The sequence below is a fragment of the Scyliorhinus canicula genome, chromosome 3 (genome assembly GCF_902713615.1).
Source record: "Scyliorhinus canicula chromosome 3, sScyCan1.1, whole genome shotgun sequence".
NCBI classification, from domain to species: Eukaryota; Metazoa; Chordata; class Chondrichthyes; order Carcharhiniformes; family Scyliorhinidae; genus Scyliorhinus; species Scyliorhinus canicula.
Window position 1 is genome coordinate 71,941,081 of NC_052148.1, and position 24,165 is coordinate 71,965,245.

At 46.2% G+C, this 24,165-nt stretch overlaps 1 protein-coding gene across 1 annotated transcript in view; it reads right to left on the minus strand.

Annotated features, from left to right (window-relative positions):
• Positions 1 to 24,165, minus strand: part of LOC119962720 (kinesin-like protein KIF24) — a 118,304-nt gene that overhangs the window by 10,257 nt on the left and 83,882 nt on the right. The window contains 1 exon segment of the mRNA XM_038790698.1: positions 21,177 to 23,729. Within this exon segment, the coding sequence (XP_038646626.1) occupies positions 21,177 to 23,729 (2,553 nt within the window).

Genomic DNA, 24,165 nt, shown 5'->3' on the forward strand with positions numbered 1-24,165 from the left:
AGGACAAGAGTAGCTGGATTACAGTCAGGGGAAAGAAAACGAATGGGCAGACAGTGCAGGGATCCCTTGTGGCTGTTCCCCTTCAAAACAAGTATATCGTTTTGGATGCTGTTGGGGGGGATGACCTACCGGGGGATGGCCCTAGCGGCCAGGTCTCTCGCACTGAGTCTGGCTCTGGGGCTCAGAAGGGAAGGGGGAGAATAGAAAAGCAATAGTGATAGAAGACTCAATGGTTAGGGGAATAGATAGGTGATTCTGTGGTCGCAAGCGAGACTCCCGGAAGGTATGTTGCCTCCCGGATGCCAGGGATGTCTCGGATCGTGTCTTCAGGATCCTTAAGGGGGAGGGTGAGAAGTCAGACCTCGTTGTGCACATCGGTACCAACGACATAGGTAGGAAAAGGATTTAATAAACGAGTTTAGGGAGTTAGGCTGGAAGTTAAAAGCCAGGACAGACAGAGTTGTCATCTCTGGGTTTGTTACCGGTGCCACCCGATAGCGAGGCTAGGAATAGGGAGAGAGTGCAGTTGAACACGTGGCTGCAGGAATGGTGTAGGAGGGAGGGCTTCAGGTATTTGGATAATTGGAGCGCAATTGGGGAAGGTGGGACCTGTACAAGCAGGATGGGTTGCATCCGAACCAGAGGGGCACCAAGATCCTGGGAGGGAGGTTTTCTAGTACTCTTCAAGAGGGTTTAAACTAATTTGGCAGGGGAATGGGAACCGAATTTGTAGTCCAGCAACTAAGGTAGCCGATGTTCAAGACGTCAAAGCGTGTAGTGAGGCAGTGGGGAAGGTAACACTGACAAAGGAGAGTACTTGCACGCACGGAGATGGGTTGAAGTGTGTATACTTCAATGCAAGAAGCATCAGGAATAAGGTGGGTGAATTTAAGGCATGGATCGGTACTTGGGACTACAAAGTGGTGGCCATCACGGAAACTTGGATAGAAGAGGGACAGAAATGGTTGTTGGAGGTTCCTGGTAATAGACGTTGCAATAAGATTAGGGAGGGTGGTAAAAGAGGTGGGTGGGTTGCATTGTTAATTAGAGATAGTATAACAGCTGCAGAAAGGCAGTTCGAGGAGGATCTGCCTACTGAGGTAGTATGGGTTGAAGTCAGAAATTGGAAAGGAGCAGTCACCTTGTTGGGAGTTTTCTATAGCCCCCCCCCCCCCCAATAGCAGCAGAGATGTGGAGGAACAGATTGGGAAACAGATTTTGGAAAGGTGCAGAAGTCACAGGGTAGTAGTCATGGGTGACTTCAACTTCCCAAATATTGAGTGGAAACTCTTTAGATCAAATAGTTTGGATGGGGTGGTGTTTGTGCAATGTGTCCAGGAAGCTTTTCTAACACAGTATGTAGATTGTCCAACCAGAGGGGAGGCCATATTGGATTTGGTACTTGGTAATGAACCAGGGCAAGTGATAGATTTGTTAGTGGCGGAACATTTTGGAGATGGTGACCACAATTCTGTGACTTTCACTTCAGTAATGGAGAGGGATAGGTGCGTGCAACAGGGCAAGGTTTACAATTGGGGGAAGGATAAATACGATGCTGTCAGACAAGTACTGAAGTGCATAAGTTGGGAACATAGGCTGTCAGGGAAGGACACAATTGAAATGTGGAACTTGTTCAAGGAACAAATACTACGTGTTCTTGATATGTATGTCCCTATCAGGCAGGGAAGCGATGGTCGAGTAAGGGAACCATGGTTGACAAGAGAAGGTGAATGGCTTGTTAAGAGGAAGAAAGGGTAGCAGGGTAGCATGGTGGTTAGCATAAATGCTTCACAGCTCCAGGGTCCCAGGTTCGATTCCCGGCTGGGTCACTGTCTGTGTGGAGTCTGCACGTCCTTCCCCTGTGTGCGTGGGTTTCCTCCGGGTGCTCCGGTTTCCTCCCACAGTCCAAAGATGTGCGGGTTAGGTGGATTGGCCATGCTAAATTGCCCGTAGTGTCCTAATAAAAGTAAGGTTAAGGTGGGGGGTTGTTGGGTTACGGGTATAGGGTGGATACGTGGGTTTGAGTAGGGTGATCATGGCTCGGCACAACATTGAGGGCCGAAGGGCCTGTTCTGTGCTGTACTGTTCTATGTTCTATGTTCTAAAGATACTTATGTAAGGCTGAAGAAACAAGGTTCAGACAGGAAGCTGGAGGGATACAAGATAGCCAGGAGGGAACTGAAGAAAGGGATTAGGAAAGGGCATGAAAAATCTTTGGCGGGTAGGATCAAAGAAAACCCCAAGGCCTTTTACACATATGTGAGAAATATGAGAATGACTAGAGCAAGTCTAGGTCCGATCAAGCACAGTAGCGGGAGATTGTGTATTGAGTCTGAAGAGATAGGAGAGGTGTTGAACGAGTACTTTTCTTCAGTATTTACGAATGAGAGGGGCCATATTGTTGGAGAGGAACGTGGTGAAACAGACTGGTGAGCTCGAGGAGATACTTGTTAGGAAGATGTGTTGCGCATTTTGAAAAACTTGAGGACGGACAGGTCCACCGCGCCTGACGGGATATATCCAAGGATTCTATGGGAAGCAAGAGATGAAATTGCAGAGCCGTTGGCAATGATCTTTTCGTCCACACTGTCAACAGGGGTGGTACCAGAGGATTGGAGAGTGGCGAATGTCGTGCCCCTGCTCAAAAAAGGGAATAGGGATAACCCTGGGAATTACAGGCCAGTTAGTCTTACTTCGGTGGCAGGCAAAGTAATGGAAAGGGTACTGAGAGATAGGATTTCTGAGCATCTGGAAAGCCACTTCTTGATTAGGGATAGTCAGCACGGATTTGTGAGGGGTAGGTCTTGCTTTACAAGTCTTATTGACTTCTTTTGAGGAGGTGACCAAGCATGTGGATGAAGGTAAAGCAATGGATGTAGTGTACATGGATTTTAGTAAGGCATTTGATAAGGTTCCCCACGGTAGGCTTAAGCAGAAAGTAAGGAGGCATGGGATAGTGGGGAATTTGGCCAGTTGGATAACGAACTGACTAACCAATAGAAGTCAGAGAGTGGTGGTGGATGGCAAATATGCAGCCTGGAGCCCAGTTACCAGTGGCGTACCGCAGGGATCAGTTCTGGGTCCTCTGATGTTTATGATTTTCATTAATGACTTGGATGAGGGAGTTGAAGGGTGGGTAAATAAATTTGCAGACGATATGAAGATTGGTGGAGTTGTGGATAGTGAGGAGGGCTGTTGTCGGCTGCAAAGAGACATAGATAGGATGCAGAGCTGAGCTGAGAAGTGGCAGATGGAGTTTAACCCTGAAAAGTGTGAGGTTGTCCATTTTGGAAGGACAAATATGAATGCGGAATATAGGGTTAACGGTAGAGTTCTTGGCAATGTGGAGGAGCAGAGATCTTGGGCTCTATGTTCATAGATCTTTGAAAGTTGCCACTCAAGTGGATAGAGCTGTGAAGAAGGCCTATGGTGTGCTAGCGTTCATTAGCAGAGGGATTGAATTCAAGAGCCGTGAGGTGATGATGCAGCTGTACAAAACCTTCGTAAGGCCACATTTGGAGTACTGTGTGCAGTTCTGGTCGCTTCATTTTAGGAAGTATGTGGAAGCTTAGGAAAAGATGCAAAAGAGATTTACCAGGACGCTGCCTGGAATGGAGAGTAGGTCTTACAAGGAAAGGTTGAGGGTGCTAGGCCTTTTTTTCATTAGAACCGAGAAGGATGAGGGGCGACTTGATAGAGGTTTATAAGATGATGAAGCGAATAGATAGAGTAGACAGAGACTTTTTCTCTGGGTGGATCAAACCATTACAAGGGGACATAAATTTAAGGTGAATGGTGGAAGATATAGGGGGGATGTCAGAGGGTAGGTTCTTTACCCAGAGATTAGTGGGGGCATGGAATGCACTGCCTGTGGAAGTAATTGAGTCGGAAACATTAGGGACCTTCAAGCGGCTATTGGATAGGTACATGGATTATGGTAGAATGATGGGGTGTGGATTCATTTGTTCTTAATCTAGGACAAAAGTTTGGCACAACATCGTGGGCCGAAGGGCCTGTTCTGTGCTGTATTTTTCTATGTTCTATGCTCTAACAGCACTGTAGGTGTACCTTCACCACATGGACTGCAGCGATTCAAGAAGGTGTCACCACTACCTTCTTACGGATATATTAGAGAAGGGTAATAAATGTTGGCTTAGCCAGCAATGCCCATATCCTGTGAAAGAATTTTAAAAAACTCAGCTCATTACAGTCTTAGTTCAAACATGGACAAAAGAACTGGACGTCAGACGTGAGAGTGGCTGTCCTTGACATTAAGGCAGTATTTCACCGAGTGCTGATTGATTGATATTTATTGTCACATGTACCGAAGTACAGTGAAAAATATTTTTCAGCGGCCAAGGGAACGTACACGGTATGTACATAGTAGGCAAAAGAATAATCGACAGAGCACATTGACACTCGTGCATCGACAAATTGTAATTGGTTACAGTGCGGAACAAGGCCAAACAAGCAAGAGTGTGACATAAGACCATAAGACATAGGAGCAGAATTAGGCCACTCGGCCCATTGAGTCTGCTCTGACATTCAATTATTTTTATTTTTAAAATAAATTTAGAGTACCCAATTAATTGTTTCCAATTAAGGGGCAATTCATCGTGGCCAATCCACCTAGCTTGCACATTTTTAGGTTGTGGGGGCGAAACCCACGCAAACACGGGGAGAACGTGCAAACTCCACACGGACAGTGACCCAGAACCGGGATCGAACCTGGGACCTCAGCGCCGTGAGGCAGCAGGGCTAACCCACTGCGCCACCATGCTGCCCTCGCCATTCAATCATGGCTCATATGTTTCTCATCCCCATTCTCCTGCCTTCTACCCATAATCCCTGATCCCCTTATTGATCAAAAACCTATCTAACTCTGTCTTAAAGACACTCAGTGATTTTGGCCTCCACAGCCTTCTGCGGCAAAGAGTTTCATAGATTCACCACCCTCTGGACCCACCCTCCTCATCTCTGTTTTAAAGGATCGTCCCTTTAGTCTGAGATTGTGTACTCTTCTAGTTTTTCCGACAAGTGGAAACATCCTCTCCACATCCACTCTATCCAGGCCACGCAGTATCCTGTAAGCTTCAATAAGATCCCCTCTTAGCCTTCTAAACTCCAATGAGTACAGAGCCAGAATCCTCGACCGATCCTCATACCACAAGCTCTTCATTCCAGAGATCATTCTTGTGAACCTCCTCTGGACCCTTTCCAAGGCCAGCACATCCTTCCTTAGGTACAGGGCCCAAAACTGCTCACAATACTCCAAATGGGGTCTGACGAGAGCCTTCTCTACCCTCCAATGTTCATCCCTGGTCTTGTATTCTAGCCCTCTCGACATTAATACTAACATTGCATTTGCCTTCCTAACTGCCGACTAAACCTGCACGTCAACCTTGAACAAGGACTCCCAAGTCTCTTTGTGCTTCCGATTTCCTAAGCAGCTTCCCATTTAGAATATCGTCTATATGCCTCAAATTCGCCTTCCAAAGTGCATTACCTCACACTATTCCACATTGTATTCCATCTGCCACTTATTTGCCAACTCTCCCAGCCTGTCCAAGTCTTTCTGCAGCCCACCTACTTCCTCAATACTACCTGCCCCTCTACAAATCTTTGTATCATCTGCAAACTTAGCAACAGTGACTTCAGTTCCTTCTTCCAGATCATTAATGTATATTGTGAAAATTTGTGGTCCCAACACAGACCCCTGAGGCACACCACTAGTCACTGGCTGCCATCCTGAAAAAGACCCCTTTATCCCCACTCTCTGACTTCTGCCAGTCAGCCAATCCTCTATCCATGCCAGGATCTTACCCTTAACACCATGAGCTCTTAACTTATTTAACAGTCTCCTATGCGGCACCTTGTCAAAGGCCTTCTGGTAATCTAAATAAATCACATCGACTGGTTCTCCTTTGTCCAACGTTCTTGTTACTTCCTCAAAGAACTCCAACAGATTTGTCAGACATGTCATTCCCTTGATGAAGCCGTGCTGACTCAGTCCTATTTTATCATGCACTTCCAAGTACTCCGCGATCTCATCTTTAATAATGGACACTAAAATCTTACCAATGATCGAAGTCAGGCTAACCGGCCTATAATTTCCTGTCTTCTGCTTCCCTCCCTTCTTAAACAATGGTGTTATATTAGCCACTTTCCAGTCCTCTGGGACCCTTCCTGCCTCTAGTGATTCCTGAAAGATCATCACCAATGCCTCCACAATCTCCTGAGCTATCTCTTTTAGAACCCTGGGGTGAAGTCCAGGTGATTTATCCACCTTCAAACCTTTCAATTTCCCCAGAACCGTCTCCTTAGTAATGGCCACTGCACTCACCTCTGCGCCCTGATTCTCCTGGAGCTCTGGCATCCCACTGGTGTCTTCCACCGTGAAGACTGATGCAAAGTAACTATTCAGTTCGTCTTCCATTTCTTTGTTTCCTATTATTACTTCCCCTGCCACATTTTCCAGTGGTTCAATGTCAATTTTTGCCTCTCTCTTAACTTTTATATATTGAAAAAAAATCTCTTCCTATCTTTCTTTATATTACTACCTAGCTTGCACTCATACTTCATCTTTTCCTCCCTTATTGCTTTTTTAGTTGTCCTCTGCTCACTTTTAAAGGCTTCCCAATCCTCTGGCATCCCACTAATCCGTGCCACTTTGTATGCTTTTCTTTGGCTTATATGCTGTCCTTGACTTCCCTCGTCAGCCAGTCTTCCCCTTAACATGTTTCCTCCTCCTTGGGATCAATTTCTGTTGTGCCTCCCAAATAACCCCCAAAAACTCCTGCCATTGCTGTTCCACTGTCTTCCCTGCTAGGCTCCTTTTCCAATCAACTCTGGCCAGCTCCTCCCTCATGTCTTTGTAGTTACCCTTATTTAATTATAATACTGTTACATCTGATTGCAGCTTCTCCCTCACAAACTGCAGGGTAAATTATATCATATTGTGGTCACTGCTCCCTAAGGGTTCCTTGATCTTAAATTCCCTAATCAAGTCTGCCTCATTACACATCACCAAATCCAGAATTGCCTCATTCCTAGTAGGCTCTGTCACAATCTGCTCCAAAAAAACCATCTCTTAGACATTCCACAAATTCCATTTCTTGGAATCCACTATCAACCTGATTTTCCCAGTCCACCTGCATATTGAAGTCCCCCATTATAATATTGCCTTTTTTCATGCTTTTACTATCTCCTCATTTATTTTCTGCCCCACATCCTGACTACTGCTAGGGGGCCTGTACATAACTTCCATCAGGGTATTTTTACCTTTGCGATTCCTCAACTCTACTCACAGAGATTCTATGCCTTCTGATCCTATATCGTTCCTTGCTATCGATTTAACTTCATTCCTTACTAACAATGCAACCCTGCCCCCTTTGTCCATCTGCCTGTCCTTTCGATAGGACACATATCCTTGGATATTTAGATCCAAGCCCTGATCCCCTTGCAGCCACGTCTCTGTGATGCCCACAACATCGTACCGGCCAATTTCAATGTGCACAACAAGCTCATTTACTTTGTTCCATATACTGCGTGCATTTAGATACAACCCCCTCAATCCTGCATTGACCACCTCCCTTTTCACACTTGTCACCTTTTTTGCTCTGCCCGAGGGTGATGTTGTTCTTTTATTTTGGTTCTCTATTTCCCCTTCAGTTATTACACCTTCTAAGCTCACATTCTGGTTCCCACCCCCTGCCATACTAGTTTAAATCATCCCGAGTGAATCTCCCAGCCAGGATATCAGTGCTTCTCCAGTTTAGATGCAACCCATCCTTCTTGTACAGGTCCCACCTGCCCCGGACGAGATCCCAATGGTCCAAAAATCTGAATCCAAAAAACATCAAAGAGCCCCAGCAAAGTTGCAGTTAATGGGAATCAGAAAAAAACTTCCCAATGTTTGGAGTCATGTCTAACGCGGAGGAAGATAGCTGTGGCTGTCGAAGGTCAATCATCTCAAGGCCTCCCCGAACAGGCGCTGGACTGTGGCGACTAGGGGCTTTTCACAGAAACTTCATTGAAGCCTACTTGTGACAATGAGTGATTATTATTATTATCATCATTGTAGGAGTTCCTCAGAATAGTGTCCTGGGCCCAACCGTTTTCAATTATTTCGTCAATAACCTTCTCTCTAGGGAGGCACAGTAGCACAGTGGTTAGCACTGCTGCCTCACGGCACTGAGCACTCTGGTTCGATCCTGGCCCTGGGTCACTGTCCGTGTGGAGTTTGCACATTCTCCCCGTATTTGGGTGGGTCTCACCTCCACAACCCAAAAGATGTGCAGGGTAGATTGATTGGCCACACTCAATCTCCCCTTAATTGGAAAAAAATAATTGGGTACTCTAAATTTACAACGAAAAAAACAACCTTCCCACCATCAGGAGGTCAGAAATGGGGATGGTCACAGATGACTGCATAATGTTCAGCACCATTTACAACTCTTCATGTACTGAAGGAATCCATATCCACACGCAGCAAGACATGGACAATATTCAGGCTTGGATTGTAAGCAGAAAGTAACATTCGCACGACACAAGTCCCAGTCAATGTCCATCTTCAACACAAGGGAATCTACCCATCTCTTTGAAATTCAAACTTACTACCATGGTTAAATTCCCTCACTATCAACACCTTGGCGCCTACCATTGACCAGAAGCCTAATTGGACCAGTCATATAAATAGTAATTCTTTAAGGTTAAAATGATTTCTTCAATAAGACCATAATATAAAGGAGCAGAAGTAGGAAATTTGGTTCATCGAGTCTGCTCCATTCAATGAGATCATGACTGATTTGATATGATAATCCTCAATTACATTTTCCTGCCTTATCCCCATATACTTTGATTCCCATACTGATTAAAAACCTGTCTATTGGGGCTGTTTAGCACAGGGCTAAATCGGTGGCTTTGAAAGCAGACCAAGGCAGGCCAGCAGCACGGTTCAATTCCCATACCAGCCTCCCCGAACAGGCGCTGGAATGTGGCGACTAGGGGCGTTTCACAGTAACTTCATTTGAAGCCTACTTGTGACAATAAGCGATTTTCATTTCATTTTATCTAGCCTTGAACATACTTAATGACCCAGCTTCTACAGCAATTTGCGATAAAGAATTCCACAGATTCACTACCCTCAGGAGAAGAAATTCCTCCTCAGCTCTGTCTTAAATGGACAACACCTGACACTAAGATTATACCCTCTGGTCCTAGGCTCTCCCATAACGGGAAACAACCTATCAGCATCTACCATGTGAAGCCCCTTCAAAATCCTGTATGTATCAGTAAGGTCTCTCATTCTTCTAACGCCAATGAATACAGGCCCAACCAACACAACCCTCCATTCCTGGGATCAATCTAGTGAACTTTCTCTGGACTGCCTCCAATGCCATTATGTCTTTCCTTAGATAAGGAGACCAAAAGGGCTCACAGTATGCCAGATGCAGTCTAACTCAGTCATTTTCAAAGTCGGGGCCATGACCCCGTGGTGGGCGGGCATGTCGGGAGGGTCGCCGAGCCATCCATCGAGGCGTTCATGATCGCATGCATTAATGCGCAGTGGCCACAGCAGCCGGCTTTTAAAAATGCCAGTTGCGACCGGTTCTCAAAATGCGGATGAACTGCGCATGCGTGCCCACTCATCAGTGCGCATGACCGGAGCCCAGCGAGAAACACCGCCTCCCCCTGACGTCAGCCTGCTGACCTAGGAGAAGATTTTTTTTTAATTCAATGCAGTCCCGAACACTGACGTCACGTGCTTTGAATCCTCCATGATGTAAGCAGCAAACAAGCAACAGGACTGTAAAATTTAAAATGGATCATTTTGTAATAAGGAAGAGAGGGCCAGAGACACAAACAGGCCAGGATCTCACAATTAAATCTGCTGGAGAGAGGGGCTGAGGAGCATCCACAGCAGGCCAAAGCAGTGGTGGTTTGAGTTCCAGGACCTCTGATGAACAACCCATACAGAAATGTAACATGTTTGAATGACAAAGCAAGTGACATCGTGAGGCCCAAGCAGGTTCATCTGTCGCATTAAAGGTAAGCAAAAATGGTGGATCACAAAGGTCGGCTGGCATGGGTCCCGCCAGCTGGCCAGTTGCTAAAAATTGGTCCCCGGAAAAAAAGTTTGAAAAACACTGGTCTAACTAGTGTCTTGTATAGTTTTAAAGCAAGACTTCCCTACTTTTATACTCTATTCCCTTTGAAATAATGGCCAACATTCTATTTGCCTTCCCTATTACCTGAACTTACATGCCAGCTTTTTATGATTTATGCACGAGGAGCCCAAATCCCCCTGTGCTGCAGCTCTCTGCAATCTTCCTCCATTTAAATAATATTCAGCCTCTTTAATTTTCCTACCAAAGTGCATATTTTCACATTTTCCAACATTATATTGTCAAGAATATGCCAGATTCATATTCCCATTATATTGGGAGCACTGCTATGGCGAGGGCCCGGAGGGTCATTCCCTTGCAGGTGGACTCCTCCATCCTCACCCATTCCATGGTGGTTTCATGTATCCATCCCCTCACTCTCTGCGCCGTAGCTGCCCAGTGGTAGTATTGTTGATTCGGCAGGGCTAGACCGCCATAACTTTCCTCATTTGCCCAGGTAGCAGAATTTGTTTTGGCCTAGTCTAAATGGAAGTCCCTCCAGCTATGCCCCTCCCCCATTTGGCTTCACCGGAAATGACTCACTCTTGCCCAGGATAGAAGCAAATTATGGGGGGGGGGGGGGGGGGGGGGATATTTTTTTAAAAAAGAAGCAAATTACTGCAGATGCTGGTTTAGCTCACTCAGCTAAATCGCTGGCTTTTAAAGCAGACCAACCAGGCCAGCAGCACGGTTCGATTCCCGTACCAGCCTCCCCGGAGAGGCGTCGGAATGTGGCGACTAGGGGCTTTTCACAGTAACTTAATTGAAGCCTACTCGTGACAATAAGCGATTTTCATTTCATTTCATTTTTTTCATCTGAAACTAAAGAGAAAGTGCTGCAAAATCTCAGCAGGTCTGGCAGCATCTGTGGGGAGAGAAAAGAGCTAACGTTTAGAGTCCAGATGACCCTTTGTCAAAGCTTTTGCCCAAGTTGAGTTTGTAGCCCGAGAAGGATCCGATCACTTTCAGGAGTTGCATGATTGTTCTCCGGCTTTTTAGAGGAGCAGGTCATCCGCAGAGTGAGACTCTGTGCTCTCTGCCTCCTCTTTCGATGCTGTTCCAGCTTTTTGCATTTTGCAGAGCGATCGCCAGAGGTGCAATTCCTAGGGCAAACAGGAGTTGGGACAGTGGGCATCCCTGCCGTGTGGCTCAGTGCAGCTGAAAGTATTCAGAGCTGGTGGTCCGAACGCTCGCCTTGGGGGCGTTGTACAGGAGTTTCACCCAGGAGAACCCTGCTTCTAGCCCAAACCGCACCAGTACTTCAAAGGGGTACTTCCGCTCGGCTCTGTCGAAGGCCTTTTCTGTATCCAGGGAGACGGTCACCTTTGGTGTTCTCTCCCTGGGGGGGGGGGGGGGGGGGGGGTCATTATTACATTCATCAGCCGCCTGATGTTCGCAGTTAGCTGCTTACCCTTGACAAAGCTCGCCTGGTAGTCTGCAACCACCTCTGGCACGCAGCTCTCCAGTCTCTTGGCCAGGACTTTCATGAGTTTCTTTGCATCTACATTAAACAGTGAAATGGCTCTGTATGGTGCACATTCCATCAGGTCTTTGACTTATTTGTGTATCAGCGGTATCGTGGCCTGTGTTAGCGTAGGAGGCAGGGTGCCCCTCGCTAGCAAACCTGCGAACATATCCCTCACGAGTGGGGCCAGGGCTGGCGTAAATATTTTATAGAAGTCCACCGGTTAGCCTGACGTCGGTCATTGGTAATATTTTAGAGTCTGTTATTAAAGATGAGATCGCGAAGTACATGGAAGTGCATGGTAAAATAGGACTGAGTCAGCATGGCTTTGTCAAAGGGAGGCCATGTCTGACAAATCTGTTAGAGTTCTTTGAGGAGGTAACAAGGAAGTTAGACAAAGGAGAACCAGTGGACGTGATTTATTTAGATTTCCAGAAGGCCTTTGACAAGGTGCCTCATAAGAGACTGAAAAATGAATGAAAATCGCTTATCGTCACGAGTAGGCTTCAACGAAGTTACTGTGAAAAGCCCCTAGTCGCCACATTCCGGCGCCTGTCCGGGGAGGCTGGTACGGGAATCGAACCGCGCTGCTGGCCTGCTTTAAAAGCCAGCGATTTAGCCGAGTGAGCTAAACCAGCCACTGACTGTTAAATAAGTTAAGAGCCCATGGTGTTCAGGGTAAGATCTTGGCATGGATAGAGGATTGGCTGACTGGCAGAAGGTAGAGACTGGGGATAAATGGGTCTTTTTCAGGATGGCAGCCGGTGACTAGTGGTGTGCCTCAGAGGTCTGTGCTGGGACCACAACCTTTTACAATATACATAAATGATCTGGAAGAAGGAACTGAAGGCACTGTTGCTAACATTGCAGACCAACACATCCAGACATAGGAACAGCTTCTTCCCCACAGCTAAATGACTCCTCAATGACTCCCCCTCGGACTGATCTATTCCCTGTAAGAATACTATTCACGACGCCCTATGCTGCTTTTGCTCATGTATTTGTTTTGTTTGGCCCTTGTTCCGCACTGTAACCAATCACTGTTTGTCGATGTACCATTTGGTACCATTTGATTATTCTCTTTGTCTACTACATACGTACTGTGTACGTTCCCTCGGCCACAGAAAAATACTTTTCACTGTACTGCGGTACATAAATCAAATCAATCAATCAATCAGATGATACAAAGATCTGTAGAGGGACAGGTAGTATTGAGGAAGCAAGGGGGCTGCAGAGGAATTTGGACAAGCTTGGAGAGTGGGCAATGAAGTGGGAAATTAAATACAATGTGGAAAAGTGTGAGGTTATGCACTTTGGGAGGAGGAATTTAGGCATAGACCATTTTCTAAATGGGGAAATGCTTAGGAAATCAGAAGCACAAAGGGACTTGGGAGTCCCAGATGAGGAGAAATTTCTTCAGCCAGAGGGTGGTGAATCTGTGGAACTCGTTGCCACAGGAAGCTGTGGAGGCCAATTCACTGAGCGTCTTAAAGACAGAGATAGATAGGTTCTTGATTTATACGGGGATTAGGAGTTATGGGGAGAAGGCAGGAGAATGGGGATGAGAAAATATCAGCCATGATTGAATGACTCAATGGGCCAAGTGGTCTAATTTTGCTCCAATGTCTTATGATCTTATGGTCCTTGTTCACGATTCTCTTAAGGTTAACGTGCAGGTTCAGTCAGCGGTTCAGAAGGCAAATGCAATGTTAGCATTCATGTCAAGAGGGCTAGAATACAAGACCAGGGATATACTTCGGAGGCTGTATAAGGCTCTGGTCAGACCCTATTTGGAGTATTGTGAGCAGTTTTGGGCCCTGTATCTAAGGAAGGATGCGCTGACCTTGGAAAGGGTCCAGAGGAGGTTCACGAGAATGATCCCTGGAATGAAGAACTTGTCGTATGAGGAACGGTTGAGGACTTTGGGTCTGTACTTATTGAAGTTTAGAAGGATGAAGGGGAATCTTATTGAAACTTACCACGATACAGCGAAGCCTGGATAGAGTGGACGTGTAGGAAAAACTAGAACCAGAGGACACCATCTCAGACTAAAGGGACAATCCTATATCTTATGGTCTTATAACCCACCGAGTCCTGGTGCCTTCCCCGGTTGCATGGACCTGATGCACTCCATGATTTCTCCCAGACCTATTGGCGTTTCCAGTTTCCCCGCCTGTCCTCCCCCACAACTGGCAAGTCCAGCCCATCGAGGAACTGTTTCACTCCCACACCCCCGCCAGGGGGCTCGGAGGTGTACAGTTTCGGTAGAAGGTCTCCAATGCCTGGTTGACCTCTTTTGGCTCAGTTACCAGTCTGCCTCTGCTGTTTTCTATCTGCACTATCTCCCTCGTGGCTGTCTGCGTTCTCAGCTGGTGAGCCAGTAGGCGGCCAGGCTTTTCCCTGTGTTCGTAGAAGGTCCCCCATGTCTGGTGGAGTTGGTGCACTGCTTTCCTGGTGGATAGCAGGTTAAAGTCCATTTGTAGCTTTTTCCTCTCTGCCAGTAGCTCTACGGTCTGGGCCCATGAGTACTTTATGTCGGCCTCCAGGGTGGAGTCGATCAGTTGTTGCCTGGCAGCCCTCTCTTCCCTGCCTCTACGAGCCTTATAGGCTATAATATTTCACCTGATCACAGCCATTAGTGGAAGGTGAGACTTCCCCGCTCTGGTTGTTAGCCGTACTCACCAGGGCAGCATGGTGTCGCAGTGGTCACCACTGCTGCCTCACGGCGCCGAGGTCCCAGGTTCGATCCTGGCTCTGGGTCATTGTCAGTGTCGAGTTTGGACATTCTCCCCGTGTTTGCATGGGTTTCGCCCCCACAACCCAAAGAATTGCAGACTAGGTGGATTGGCCACGCTAAGAACAAAGAATAATGCAGCACAGGAACAGGCCCTTCGGCCCCCTGCGCCGACCAAGGTACCAGTCTAAACTAAAACCATCTGCACTTACGAAGTTCATATCCTTCCATTCCTACCCTATTCATATATTTGTCTCAATGTCCCTTAAATGCCGCTATCGCACCTGCTCCCACCACCTCCCCAGGCAGCACTTTCCCTATATTTACCATCCTCTGTGTAAAAAAACCTGCCTCTCACATCTGTTCTAAACTTTTCCGCAGGCACTTTAAATCTATGTCTAGTACTTGACTCTCCTACTCTAGGAAAGATCATCTGACTATCCACTCTGTCCATGCCACTCATAATCTTGTAGACCTCTTATCAGGTCACCTCTCAATCTCCATCGTTCCAGTGAGAACAGACTGAGTTTATCTAACCTCTCCTCATTGCTAATGCCCTCCATACCAGGCAACATCCGAGTAAACCGCTTCTGTACCCTCTCCAAAGCATCTACATCCTTCTGGTAGTGTGGCGACCATAATTGTACACAATATTCCAAATGAGGCCTAATTAAGGTCCTGTACATCTCCAACGTGACTTGCCAATTTTTATATTCAATGCCCCGACCGATGAAGGCCAGCATGCCATATGCCTACTTGACCACCTTATCCACATGTGTTGCCACTTTCAGTGATCGGCAGACATGCGCACCAGATCTCTCTGCCTGTCAGTACTCGCAAGAGTTCTACCATTTATTGTGTAATTCCTATATGCGTTGAACCTTCCAAAGTGCATTACCTCACATTTGTCAGGATTAAACTCTATCTGCCATTTCTCCACCCAAGACTCCAACCAGTTTATATCCTGCTGTATCCTCTGACAATCCTCTTCACTATCCGCAACTCCACCAATTTTTGTGTCATTTGCGAATTTACTAATCAGACCAGTTAAATTTTCTTCCAAATCATTTATATACACCATAAACAACAAAGACCCCGGAACTGATCCCTGTGGAACGCCGCTAGTCACAGCCTTGCATTAAGAAAAGCACCCTTCTGCTGCTGCCTCTGGCTACATTGTTCCCTAATTGGAAAAAACAAATTTATTTTTAAAAAAAGTAACGTACTCACCTATGGCCTGTGATGTTTCCTGGCAGAAGACCTTGTCGGTCAAGAGGTCCATGTCCAGCCTCCATGTGGGGCGCTGGGCACAGCCCGTCTCCAACCTCATATCCATGTAATGTGGAACATGGTCGGAGATGACTATCGCGGAGTATTCCGCTCTTACTTTTCCTGGAAGTACTGATTTGCACTGCAAAGAAGTCAATCCGGGTATACACCTTGTGGACCGGTGAGAAGAACGGCAGAAACCGCCATGGGTCCACCCCCTCATCTGCTCCATGAATGCTCCCAGCTCCCTAGCCATGCCAGTCTTTTTCCCTGTTCTGGCGTTTGATTGGTCAGTCAGCAGGTCCTGTAAAAGTTAAAGTCGCCCCCCCCCATGATCAGTTAGTGTGTCAATGTCGGGGATTTCCACCACGGTCTTCTTTATAAAGTCTGTGTCGACCCAGTTAGGCGTGTACACATTTACCAGAACCACCAGTGTCCCGTCCAGGATACCGCTGACCATGACATACCGTCCCCCTTGGTCCGTCACCACCTTTGTCTCTGTGAACTTTGTCCTCTTGCTGATCAGTGTGGCTACTGCCCTAGCCCTCATCCCGTAACATGAATGGTACGTCTGTCCCACCCAGCCTTCTCTTACCCGCAGTCGGTCCTTGCCTCAGAAGACTATGGACCTTTTCACTGGGCCGTTGCATCCTCTGACATTCCAGGTGATAATCCTGGTGGGGGAGGGGTTTCTGTCCCCACATTCCTGCAGGATCAACAATATTGACCTGGTGAATGTGCTCCTGCACTCCGGGGTTTCCCTTTGTTATGGGGTCGTCCAAAATGGCCACGGTCACTGTTCTCACCATGAGGCCGGGCCCCTGCGCTCTGTAGTTTCCCTTTGTCCAGGGGGCACCCCACATGGCCGCCAACTGTGTGTACACCACGTGGGTGTGCCCCTGCACTCTGGGGTTTCCCTTTCTTGCAGGACCCTCCAAAATGGCTGCTTGAGGTGCCATCTCACGCGCAGCACGGTAGAATTGTGGATAGCACAATTGCTTCACAGCTCCAGGGTCCCAGGTTCGATTCCGGCTTGGGTCACTGTCTGTGTGGAGTCTGCACATCCTCCCCGTGTGTGCGTGGGTTTCCTCCGGGTGCTCCGCTTTCCTCCCACAGTCCAAAGATGTGCAGGTTGGGTGGATTGGCCATGATAAATTGCCCTTAGTGTCCAAAATTCTATGATAATCTATGATTAACCTAGGACAAAAGTTCGGCACAACATCGTGGGCCGAAGGGCCTGTTCTGTGCTGTATTTCTCTATGTTCTCTATCTTGTTTCCTCGGCCGGCTCCCTGCCTGCCAAAGCCAATCCAAGTGTCAACTCTTTTTTCCGTCCTGTTTCCTACATATTCCTTGTTTCCCCCCTCCCTCCCTGCATCTCTCTTTCCCCCCCCCACCCCGCCCCCGTGTTTCTGCACCCCCCTCTGGCCAGGCGCTCTTTCCATGTCAGGAGGTGCGACATGGCCCCCTCTTACTGTCTGTCTTCTCGTGCTAGCCCTCCCCGTTAGTATGGTGGCTCCCCTCCCAGGGCTGGTCTAGCCTTTTGCCTAGGCCCACCGTTTTTTCTGCCTGCTCCCTCACCTGCTTTTCCCTGCCCTCGCTCTATCCTGTGAGCGGTCTTTCTGATCAGAAAGACAGTACAGTCCCGCGCAAACATGTTACAGTGTCTATGAGTCTCTGTTTCTGCTTCTTTCAGCGATCTTCCTCAGACCCACCCTCATCGCTGTCCTTGGTCCAGGTCGTTGGCCCATAAGAAGTTGTTTGCCTCCGCTGGGTATTGAAATAGTACTCCTTGCTCTGGTGCGTGACCCAGAGTCTGGCTGGGAATAACATGGCAAATCGCACCATACTTTTATAAAGCGCCGACTATGCCCGTTTACACTCAGCCCTTTTTATTGCCAGATTTGGCCCAATGTCCTGATAGATACAAATTCTATGTCCTTCCCATGTGCTTGCTTTTTTCTGTCTAGCCCACCACAGGATCCTCTCACGGTCCTGGTACTGGTGCAGCTTCGCGATGATTGCTCTCGGCTGCTCCTCCGCCTTGGGCTGTGGGCTGCGTGACTTGTGTGCCCTGTCGTGTTCTGGGGGGGTTGGGAAGCTGTCTCTCCCAACTAGATTGCCCAGCATTTGGGCAATATATTCTGTTGGGTCTCTGCCATCGATGCCTTCCAGCAGGCCCACGATCTGCACGTTCTGCCGTCGGGGCCTGTTTTCCTGGTCCTCGACCTACCCCTTCAAGTTCCCCTGGGCCGCCACCAACTTTTTCACCTCTGATTCCAGAGCGACAATCCTGTTACTCTGGCCCGTCGAAGCTCTCTCGGGGTCTTCAACCGTCCTCTCCTGCACTTCCACTTTCTTTCCCAGTCTGTCGATTGCCCTTTGTAGGGAGACCATCACTTGTGTCACTACCACTTCCACCTGGATCTCGATTCTAATCGCCTCCTTCATGGCAGCTAGTTCCTTCTCCATCCGTCTCCTGGTGGCGAGGGGGAGGCTGATGCTCAGGTCGATCCCCCCCCCCCCCCCCCAGTCCCCCCACCGTCCCCCCCTCTATTGGGCGGCCGCATGCTCCCCACCTCATGGGTCTGCCAATTCATCTGCTCGTGGCCCTTTCTGCCACTTCCACCTCTTGAGCTCCCGTTCACTTGCATTTTTCCCCCTTGTTGTTTTTCTTCCATTGGCATTGTTTTATTGTTGAGTTTCCGGGCAAAATCCATCTAAATATGTCTTTATTGGTTCTGGTTTGGGGGGGGGGGGGCGCACCTGATGTGCATCCGCTCAGCACATCACCGTCACTGGACGTCCTCACACTTCATCTTTAGTGTAAGCTAGCTAGTAATATAAAAGAGGATAACAAGAAATTTTTTTTCAATACGTAAAAGGTAAGAGAGAGGCAAGACTAGACATTGGACCACTGGAAAATAAGGCTGGAGAAGTAGTAATGGGAAATGAAGAAAAATACAAGAGATCAAAAGAAATAAACAGCAGGCAAAATTCTCAGTTTGGAAAATCTGCAGTTTGGTCACGCTCGCTCGGCGACCGGAAATTCCTGCCCGAGGTCAATGGACCTTTACAGGGTCCGCGTCCCGCCCGTGGTGATCTTACAGTGGGAGTGACGGAAGAATCCAACCGTGTTCTCCCGCAGGAAATTAATTGCACATGATTCACACGCTCGCTTCGGGAGGCCGGGGGTGTGAAGCCCATGGATGGAGATTGGGGCACCTTCTTTAAGGGGTTACCCTCTTGGCCCACTGGGAGCGCAAATCAGGAAGTGATTCCTAGTCCTCAGTCATGAAAATCTATGCATGGTGAGGATTGCGAGTGATTCCAGAAGGAATCCTACTATCGGGCCGCCATCTAGAGGGGGCAGCTCGATGGCGAGATCCTGTAGCTGCCCCCCCCCCCCCCCCCAGTACAGGGGTGACCTAACCTGCCTTCCCCCATAGGGACCTATACCAATCAACCGCCTTCATGCCCGAGTGATTTTGAAGTGTTCAGCTGGACACTGACAGCATTTAATTCTCTTTGAGGTGGTTGATGTTTGTAAATATTGTGGTTACACCACTTGAGAGTTACATGAAAAAGATGAATGAAGCAATGCTCACAGCTCTGTGTGTGTGGAAGCTGTCAATCAAAGCCCACTAATGGAAATTAATGAAAACGTTTTTATGGGGTTTAAACACAGGTCACTGCTTTCTCATTCCAGGAATGAACACTTCCTCTGTCTGAGCCAGCAGTATTATGTCCAGGTGAGCATTACAACAGTATATTTTTTCACTGTCTGTCTGACTGCTCTCTAGCTTTCAGACAGGGGTCTCTTTTCTGGGGGGATTCCTGATAGGTTTCTCTTTTCTGAGGTGATTCATAAGGTGATGGGATTGTGGAAGAGTTAGTTTATCAGCCACGTAGAAAGGGGTTGCCTTGTCGTTAAGTAACCATCTTATAATGCGTCTTGGAGACCTGAAGATAATAGATATTGTTGACCATCACAGGATAATAAATGCCTTGAAGTGTTGCTGGGATACACACCAACTGTCTTTGCGGTTCCCATATTGCCATCATTTATATGGAAGCCCTCTATCCTGGTGTACCCAACTGCCTTTTCAGCCTGCTGTTCCTTCCTCAGGGAGAAGAGGATGAAGTCCCTTCTCCTTGTGTGTACATTGCCTTCGTGACCTAACTGATGCATCTATAAATGGAAACCTGGCTGCTCAATTTCTGATTTATTTCAGCCTCATGCTCCTAATGTTCTGCCATCTGTTGCAGAGTAGGCAGATCAGAGAACCTCATATGACTGCACCTGGATGTGGCCAAGGTGGTCATTAACAGGTCTAGTCAGCAGGGGTTTGAGGGGGTCAGTCGGCCTGACTGTCTATCGCTATTCTGTGGTTCCGTATGCACAAAAACGAGCATTCCTGTGTTCACCAGGGGGGACTTTGCTGCAGTGCATCATCAATGCTGGGAATCACGTTTTCATTTCAGTTTCCTCTAAAGTTTTCGTTTTCTTAACAGTGGGTTAATAGTGCCCCTTTCACATGAGGCACTTAGTTTATTGGTGCTAAAAAGAGGTATGAATGGCAAACTGTGAGATGTTACCTGGGAGGATTCACTGGCATAGAATGCTAGAGCAGTGGTGAGTTCATGTTCCCTGGGAGTGCCGTCTTAGTCTTGTTTTGAGATTCCAGGTGAGTGTGAATAGGGTGGTACAACTCCATGACCACCTCTTTGATAAAGCTGTCTCCTCAGGCCCATGGCTAAGTGGGAGCGATGCCCCTGAACATCATAGTCATGACCTTGTATGAAAAAAGAGCCCGCCATCTCCAGCCTCCTTGCAGAGCCTGCTCTCATGCCCTAGCCGTACTGCAGACCAAATGAAACGAGAGGATATGAACCCATACCTATGTATGGCACTGGTCTTTCCTCTCTTATTGTTTGCATCAACTATCTCCAAATTACTCCAGCAACTCAATAGTGCTCTTGCAAACCAAGCATTTGCAAAAGCAAGTCAAAAAATACTTCACCTGCAACTTATTGAGCAGCCCTTCACATGGTCCTAGACAATGCTTGCTTCATATTGCTTATTATTTCAGGAGTGATTCATAAAGACATGCTTTAACCAAATTTTATATTCGGGCATTACATCAACCCATTCAGCTGACTTACATCATGTTAGCCTCCAGTCAAGGTGTCTGGGCACACACAGTGGCACATCTGAATGCGCCACTATAATTCAGTAACAGTGCTCTAGCTGCGCAGCAAGTGGCAGCGGCACCTCCCAAATGGAGATTTGTGGTCGGCCTCCACAGCACCAATCAAAACATCATCAGGCTGTTCAATTATATGTCCAAGAAGAATCAATAACATTTTGTTGAGATGAATTATCTATACATGGGCCACAGATAACAGCGTTTTTATTACTGATTTAGCTAGCTCCTATCCAGATTCATATCAATTATTATAAAGATTGATATTTAAGATACCATGACTTTTAAATAAGGATGTAAATCTGAGCTATGAAGTTCATTCAGTTTCATACTTACTGCACTTTTTCCACTGTCTCCAGCTGCTGGGGGTTGAAATCTGTAGATTGGCTACCATCCTCCCAAGGGTTTTTTACAGTTTGGTCAGTCGCTCCGTTGTAAGTTTTATTATGGCTAACTGACTCTTGGGTATTAGAAACGGAATATTGCTCTGCAGAGAGATGGCTAAACTGAAGAGAAGTATTCTGAAGTAATTTTTCTTTAAATATGCCTACCAAATCCTCATGATCGGAGTTACACAGAAGTTGAAATTTATTATGACAGTTGTTAGGAGTCTCTTCAGTACTGCTCTCACCTATCAACTCTTTAGTTTGTTGCTGTGATTCTTCAATAGTAGCACTATTCCGTTCTATTGCTTTCTCACTGGACATTGTTGGGGTGGAAATGGTATTCTGAATATTCATTTGGTTCAGACATGAAGCCGTAGTGCTCTGTTCTTCAGCACCTGAGCTACATTGATATGCCATGGCTTCATCATCAGCAGAAGAAGATGAATCATAATTCAAGTGTAAAATGGAAGAAATAATCTCAGTTTCTTCAGTGTCAGCATCATAGGGTTCATTCTTAAAGCATTTATCCCCTTGTTTGTAATGGTTACATTCACTTGTCTGGCTAATGTCATTGGAGAGTAGGTTCCCACATGGTGAGGCAGCAAGGAACACTTCTTGATTCGATGGCATTTGAAAGCCTGGTCTTTTATTTGTTGACAAAGCTGGTAAATTGGTTGTCAAAATGTTGACGTCTTTACAAGACGTCTCTAAAGAGTTAGTACTTGAACACTGATAATTTTCATCTCGTGCAGCCACCTGCACTTCAAGTCCATCAGTCAAAATAGAATTTTTATCGCAACAAGCTTGTTTCTTGTCAAGGAATGGATACGAACATTTCTGTTTTTTATCAAGATAGTCATGTGATACAGTCACCCAGTTTCCAAAATAAACGGTTGGTGGTGATGAAACTTCAGCTTTGTCACAGGATGAATCCTCCATCTCATCAGTGCACTGCTCACATGGTACCGTCATTCCTTCATCAGCAGAAATTGCAACTTTTGAAGGTGGCCTCTCCATGCAATGATGACCATCTGAAACAGTCAATAAATCTTCAGAAATGCAGTTGCTGGACGTAATTACATTGTTTGTGATATTACACATCTGTTTATCTTTTGTTATCCTTTTGAATGGAGGTTGCAATTTCAAATAGGAATCATTGTTTCCGCTAGCTTGATACAAAGTGGTATCTTCAGCTTTAGTACCTTTTAAACCCATAGCAAGAGACAAGTTACTGATAATTTGTGAATGCTGTGAAGCAGCATTGTTATCTTGGCAATAAGTTGAAAGACACTGTTGCTTTTTATTCTGTGGCGTGTTTTTGCAATCAGATGAGAAATGATTTGCGTTATCTTGACCACGTTCGACATTGTTTTGTGAATAAGCTCCTTCTTTGAATTTACCATCTGAGGAATGGGTAACTAGGCAGTCTTCGCTTGTATTCCACTGTGAACTGTTTTTATTGCTGTCATCTGCCCTTGGACTAACATATTGATTTTGAGGAAACAGGAATTCTTGAACATTGCTTCTTGCACTTAATACTCTTTTTGATACTTCACAGAAACCATCTTGATTACCATCAGTCTGATTTTCTCTACCAATGCATTGGTATTCAGAAAGTGAATCACAACCGCTACTACATTCATTTTGATCATCTGAGCTTTGGGCAGCACACTGCAGTGAGGAAATGTATTTAATTTCCTCCTCATCCATTCTAATTTTAGGTTGATAGAATTGTCTGAGAAGTTCCTTTAAGGGTTGATAGCCAAGCTTCTTTTGCATCAGTGGTGATTGTTGAAGTTGTTGGAGTTGCTGGTGATAAAGACGCAAATGTCTTTCCCGTTCCTTTTGCAGAAAGTGTATGCTGACCAATGACTCAGGACTATTGCGACATTCATTTTCAAAACTTTCAGCATTATTTTCTTCAGTGGGTGAATAGGTCTTTGGTATCTGTTCAGTAAAGTGAAGTCTGTTTCTTGAAATGACTTCTTTTTGAATGGGATAAACTGCTTGAACTTTCACATTTCTACTTAAATTATATTGATTTTCTGGAAACAAATTATTCCTTTGTCCACACAAAATTATTTTGGATGTTCCAGGTTTAGAGTTCAGAAAACACTCTTTTGTAATATTGCTCTTATCCTTTGCATTCGTTTTGACATTTGAGGAATCTTTCTTAAACATTCTCTTAATGGGTGTAGTGTGACTAAGCCACACATCCTTTGAACTAGCCTGGGAAAGGACATTTTTATTTGCCACTTTTGGAGTGGAACAGAGAAGAATATTAGGCGAATGGGAGACTGATGATGATGCTATAGGCTGCATTGTACTTTTAGACTCACAATTGGGTTGTTCAATTCTCAGCTTCATATTTTTCTGTACTGATTTTTCTCTCCATGTTTTACAAGGTGTTTCTTTGGTATGTTTTGGAGATGGACTTCTAACGCCTTGACATCTAGTATAAATTGTGCTGGATGTTTTAGTTCCTCGCTTTAATTCCTTTACCCTGAAAATATTAACAGACAGATTAGCTAAAAGGATACAATGCTAATTTTAAAAATGTAAAAAAAACAATAAATCCATCTAATTCTGAGGTTTTAGAAGCATTAAATCTAATAACAATTTAAAAGTAGAGGGCAGCCCGGCGGCGCAGTGGTTAGCACAGCTGCCTCACGGCACCGAGGTCTCAGATTCAATCCCGGCTCTGGGTCACTGTCCGTGTCGAGTTTGCACATTCTCCCAGTGTTTGCGTGGGTTTCGCCCCCACAACCCAAAGATGTGCAGGCTAGGTGGATTGGCCACGCTAAATTGCCCCTTAATTGGAAAAAATGAATTGGGTACTCTAAATTTATTTTTTTAAGAAACAATGTAAAAGTAGGCAAATCATCTTCCATAGTTTGTTATTTTTGATGTTCAGCTGACCATTTTCCCTCCTAACCAGG